The sequence below is a fragment of the Athene cunicularia genome (genome assembly GCF_003259725.1).
Source record: "Athene cunicularia isolate RWA chromosome Z unlocalized genomic scaffold, athCun1 chrZ_part2, whole genome shotgun sequence".
Lineage (NCBI taxonomy): Eukaryota > Metazoa > Chordata > Aves > Strigiformes > Strigidae > Athene > Athene cunicularia.
The window spans coordinates 3,485,944-3,491,891 of NW_020799143.1; the positions used below are offsets into that span (position 1 = coordinate 3,485,944).

Consider the following 5,948-nt stretch of genomic DNA (forward strand, 5'->3'; position numbering starts at 1 on the left):
CCCCCACCCCACCCCCCATCCACCTTGAGTAGCAATGGTCAGGGTAAAGATAATAATTCTAATTTAAGAAACTAAAAGTGTTCTACCTAGGAACAAGGGTGTGTGCCAGAGACCTCCACAGGGACAAGGCAGAAAACTCAGGTAACAGCAGCCCACAAAGACAGAACAAGACCTTTACAACATTTGGGCCCAGAAAGACAGTGGCTAGTGACCTGACACAGTGTGCTGGGCAGCTGGGTCAGTACAACACATAAACAATTTAATCCAGCACCTCATTTACTGAAAATTAATAACAAAATCTTAATAAATCAACAATTACTTATTGCTGTATTTGGGATAATAAATTCTTTAGTTTATCAGTAGCTTGTGGCTTCCATAGCATGTTCTTTGAACAGTTTGCCTTTCAGTTACATCCCCTTTCTCTCCTGAACAATAAATTAGCATTCATTTTTCTTTTAAAGGAAAAGAGAGGAAAAAGAGGATATATTACAATTTTTTCAAAGCAAAAAGAAAAATGCAACATTTTTTTGACATATATCTTAAAATAATGAGGATAACTTTCTCCAAGTGTTAGATGCCTATGCATAAATAATAAAGGACATGATGTTATTTACAGTGTTACACAATAAACTAAGAGTCTCATTTAACACATGAAGACAGTAAATGATGAGAACATCCAAGTATGTACAAGATGTATTTACAGTAGAATAGAGAATTACAAATGATGATAATTGGCCATGTTCTTTGTCTGCACTTCTCTGCAGCATTTCATAGGTGCTTTTTTTGTTTCTTACTAGAAGTAAGTCCCAGCTAATAGTAAGTAGACACACTGCAGGGCCAAGAAGTGTTCAACAGGCTGAGAAGTGTGTCCTTTATGGGGAAACACATTTGTAATCCTGGATGTTCAGGAAACTGCTTGTAATGTGTGTGAGAGAAGCAGGGAGATGCAGCGTTGTTGTTTTGGAGGACTGAAAAGAGAAGGCAGCGATCGATCTCTTAAACCTGGGGTTGTTGGTGTGGCTCAAGTGAGGAACAGAATAGCTGGGCCAAGAGGAGGGAGTAGGTTTTCCTCTGTTACAGGAGAACCTCTGTGGAGCTGTAACAATTTACAACAGCTGAACAGTCAGGCTGTATCAGGTTGTACACAACATATTCCAGCTATACACCCCTGAAGGAAGCCTTTTATCCTGGAATAATTCCTGCATATAAACACATACACAGGGAAAACTCATGGCTCAAGCTAAATGACATGGAAAGAAGCCAGGACAATCTGAACAACTTTGCTACCACTGGAACATTTTCCCCTTCTTCAAAATATGTTTCTCCTTGCCATGACTTTCAGCCAAAAGCTGGCAAGGGTTTCATAGCAATAGCTTGAGGGTGCCAGGACTGCCTTAGCTCAGGGGTCTGGGTAATGAAGAGAATATCCCCAACATGGGAGCCGACCTTTCATGTAGGCACTTGCTGTCCCTGTTCCATGCTGCTGCAGTCTCCAGCCTCTTGGCCAGCTGGAGCTGGCTGCAGCCTGCCAGCAGAACCTGTGGCCATGTAGACCTGCTAACTTCAGGGTGTGACACTTGACTGACACCGAGTACCCTCACAGTATGCTAAAAGGAAGTCCAGAGTTGAGCGGCCACATCTTGCTCCTACTTCTGTGAGTGCCAAGCCAGGACGACTCCCATAACTTTCTGTTGCATGAATTGTGCTGTAAGGCTGGAGCCTCCCCGAAGACCTAAGGGCTTAGGCAGCCATATCCCCAATTGTATTTTCTTGTTCTTAGGTCCATGTGAAGTCCCCAGCCTAATTTCATGTGTACCCTATAACACACTATTACATGTACCAGGGGGAGGAGGAGCAGGTACTGCACACCACTTTGTCTTTGAGGCACTGCAACAGCAGAGGTGTGACATTTTCCCCTAGACCCACACCAAATAAATCTCACATGTACAGCTCCCAAGCATGCAACTGCCCCTTCATTTTATACTGGCCCTCTATAATAACAGCGCCAATAATCAAATAATGTACTCCAAGGCAAGTTCCTTTCCTTCCTGATTAATCTAGGCTATCACACACACTTCCATGAGATCTTGCCTTGTTGGTGATCTATATGGATGAGATTACAGAAGACTTGTGTTATATAATCTCTATTCTGCCACTAAAATGGGTGATTTTGGAGCAAATCTCTTGTTCCTCTGCCATCCTTTTTCCGTCTTGTCTGTCATGTAAGATCTTTGCAGTATCGGAGACCTTACTGGAAGGACACATTTTCAAGTGCCTCTGGAAACTCAACAGTGCAAATCCTTTGGAAACTGGTGATCTACAGCAGGAAAGCCCACCTGGCCCTCTGTACTACTGAGTCACAGTTAATAAGGAGCTGGATGTTCTACTGCATGGGACTGCAGATAAATAGGCATGACTAAAGGAATCAAAATGAGTGTATGGTCTCTAGAATTCATAGAGAGATTTTGTTCTGGTCTGCAAAGGCAAAGTGTTCAAGTACCTGCCAGCTAGGGAAAAAACAGCAAAGGGGACTTAAGTCCAGACAGTATGTATTTGACAAACATTGCCATCTCCCATAGACTTCTCAAATAAGCAGTACCATTTCAGCTACCACATAGTTCAAAGCTGTGCTAGTTTCCTAGACTTTTTCTTCTGCCGCCAACATCCTAGTGCATAACTGTGTCATCATCTTCTTTCCTATACTAAGGGTTTTTTTGTTCTTTTTCTGATATATCTGGTGGTCAGGTAGACTCACCCGTATTCTTACTAATGTGATATGGTTGATTTATACAGTGAGCAACTCACTGGCTTTCATCATCCTAATAAATAGCTTCATTTACTAGACTTTGCTTTCAGGTCTCAAATCAACAGGACACCTTGCTCCGCAAAACTCTTAAGAGCATGTTTAACTTTATGCATGCACTGGATGCGTCAATGGGAGTCTAGCACATGCTGAAGATAATTTTTGCTGAGATTAGCATAAGCATATGCTTGAACAATTTACTGAGTCAGGACCTTAGTTCCTCGGGTTTACATCTCACAAAATTTCCTTGACATTTCTCTTCATTTAAATGGGACCAGGATGTGGTCCAAAGGATGAGTGCAGTTTGGCTGAAATTCTTTTTCTCTTGACAATGGCTCTATTTAGAGTCTAGTAATACCTGTAAAACATATGTTCTCATTTTTAGAATCCCCAGAGTCTAGGAAAAACATTTGTTTTCCCCATCAATCCTGAGTCTATGCTATGCCAACTGAACACACAACAAAAATCAAAAGGAGAGAAGAGACAGTATGACCCTGACTAAACTGATAGGAATTCAGTGCAAAAGAGGCCATTTGCTTCTGTCTGAATGGATGCAGCCACTCCAGCACTGACAGCATCCTTGTTCATTACTGAAGACTTCAATACCATCACTGGCTGTATAAACACTGATATCAGACACACACACTATGGCTGTAACTCACATGGTGTGCTTGCCTTCATAAATGGACTTTGCATCAGCCTTGTGTCTCTCACCCCAAATAATGGAGTCAATAAAGGCGAGTAGAAATGAACTCCATACTTCTGTGTCCTTCCTACTTGCCTATACTTTTTAACCATTCAGCAAATCAGTTCTTCCCTGAAAGTCACTTCTGTGTCCAAGAGTAACCCTTACTCCAACAGCAACTCTAACAAGGTATTGCTAGCAGGTTGTCAGGGTTCTTTCTGAGGAAGAGAAGAAAGGGGAGAAAATTGAGGAGAAACAAAAGGATAAATCATCTACTAAAATTCAACATTAAAAATTAGAGGTGAAAACTGATTGCACTTTTATTTGTGGCATTTGTTTCCCAGCTAGCTCTCTTCCTTGCTTGGTTACAGGTATCTGCTATTATATTTGCCCCATTAACTTAAAGTAAATTTTTTTCTTTTTTTCCTTTTTTTTTTCCCCTTTTTTTTCCCTTTTTTTTTTTTTTTTTTTTTTTTTTTTTTTTTTTTTAAATAGAGTATTGGGTTCACAGCCTCAGTTAACCTAAACCCATTTTCTAAGGGATAACTAGAACAATTAGTATCTGAAAAATAATGAAATAGCAGCTCCTAGTGATTACAAGCTGTCCTCTGATTAATAATATATTTGGTTTAAAATCACAGTATTACTTTCTTTCTATAAGTATCATTATTTAATGCAGGTGTGGGGTTTTTTGTTTTGGTGGTTTTTAATTTTTATTTTTGTTATCCTGCTGTAATTAATAGTAGCATGCTGTTGGATCTACTGTTACCCCAGTGCTCAAAGCAGCAAACCTTTTGGCTGGCAGAGAGCAGACAAAACTCATTTCATACAGAAAACAAATAAAACTTTTTAGAGAAGAAAATATTTTTGTTGTTTTTCTAGCTTTTTTTCTTTCCTTTTTTTTTCTCTGTGTGTGTGTGTATACGTTTTTCTCATGGGGTGGGTAGGGTGGGAGTGCCATTACAGGGCTTTTTGATCTGGGGATTCTACAACAAGCGACCAGAGGGACCTCTGCAGTTCTTGTAAATCATACATCCAGTCATTATAATGCAGTGCACAAAAAAGCCAGGACAACTGAGGGATAGAACGTTTTGCAAAATACTATGGGACAGCCATCATTGTAACTGTACAAAACTTGCTCTCAACATAACATAACATAAAGGCACCATTGATATCTTCCCCATTTTTGAAATACTGTAAAAAATTGCTACATATGGCACATAACACATTTGTACATACGTATATTTAATTTATAAAAGTTTTTTTTTCCTCTCCTGTTTTCTATCAGCGGAATTGCTAAAATAAAATAAATTGTTTAATTTAAAGGTGGAATACTTCATTATATAAAATAAAGTTTTACATGTGAATCTATGTGTTTTATGTTTTATACAGCAATAGGGTCTTGGTTAACTATCACACTGGACAACCTTGCTTGCAATTCTTCCTTTGTGGAGAACCGATTTGCTGGGTTAGTCCTGCTCTCAGCCAGCCGGTAGGCAGCGGCTGGCTCCAGACTGGTTGCCACGGGGTTTGGTATGCTCAGGAATGGTGTATCCTCACCTATTCTTTCATCCTCGGTTTCGGTCTCAGAGCTGCTGCTCTCAGAGCTAGTGTCAGAGTCCACTTCCACCCTGCTGGAAACGTGGCCGTTGGGCTTTGTTCTTTTGACCCTCCGGCTGTTGGTGAGTTTCTTTGGAGGCTCCTGTGCTGGTTCGTACTCCTGCGTGGTCTCATACTCCTCATCCTCCACTATCCGCAGAGGACTTGGTGGCAGGCTGTTGCTCTCGTGGGCAGCATTGTGGTGAAAAGAGTTGAACTGCTGAAGGTGGTGGTCATACTTCTCACGTAGCTGCGGCGGGGTCACCAGGAGCAGTGGTCGCTCCTCTTCTATGAAGGGACTCACTGCCACCGAAGGGACAGAGACAGTCAAGCTGGAAGCCGGTGGTGACATTTTGGAGGGGTGGGACTTGGGAGAAGTCGGAGTGTGGAAATCGATGGGTGACATGCGAGCTGGTGTGGTCATAGCTGAGACATACCTGAATGAAAGAGAAGGGGAAAGGTTGTGAACACAGTAGTGGTGGTGATGTGAATGTAGCTGCTCACATGGGCTGGAAAGGGTTCACAGCCAAAAAGTACCCTTAAGATCCCTAGCATCCTCACACAGGGCTAACAGAGGAACTTTCCTGTTCTATTGTTCCTATAAAACCGCTGACTTAAGGGACTATGGGCAAAAACTTTTGAGAGCAGGAGGAGCACAGAAAAGTCCCCAGGTCTGTTTGCCTCAGAAGAGTCATGGAGATGTAAATTATTTGCCAGAATAACCTCCTGGAATGAATCCAGGAATGGGATTCAGAGACTGTGGGGCTGCCAGAAAGAAAATACATTTTCAAGTATTGTCTCCAAAACGGCTGCTGCACTTCTGGGGAGGGAAGGGAAGGGAAGGGAAGGGAAGGGAAGGGA

At 41.7% G+C, this 5,948-nt stretch overlaps 1 protein-coding gene across 13 annotated transcripts in view; it reads right to left on the reverse strand.

Annotated features, from left to right (window-relative positions):
- Nucleotides 1-4,204: 4,204 nt before the first annotated feature.
- NRG1 (neuregulin 1) overlaps nucleotides 4,205-5,948 on the reverse strand; it is a 497,547-nt gene continuing 495,803 nt past the window's right edge. For all 13 annotated transcript variants that reach the window (XM_026866199.1, XM_026866198.1, XM_026866197.1 and 10 more), the window contains one exon: nucleotides 4,205-5,524. In XM_026866199.1, the coding sequence (XP_026722000.1) occupies nucleotides 4,873-5,524 (652 nt within the window). In that variant the 3' untranslated portion in view covers nucleotides 4,205-4,872. The remainder of the gene's footprint in view (nucleotides 5,525-5,948) is intronic.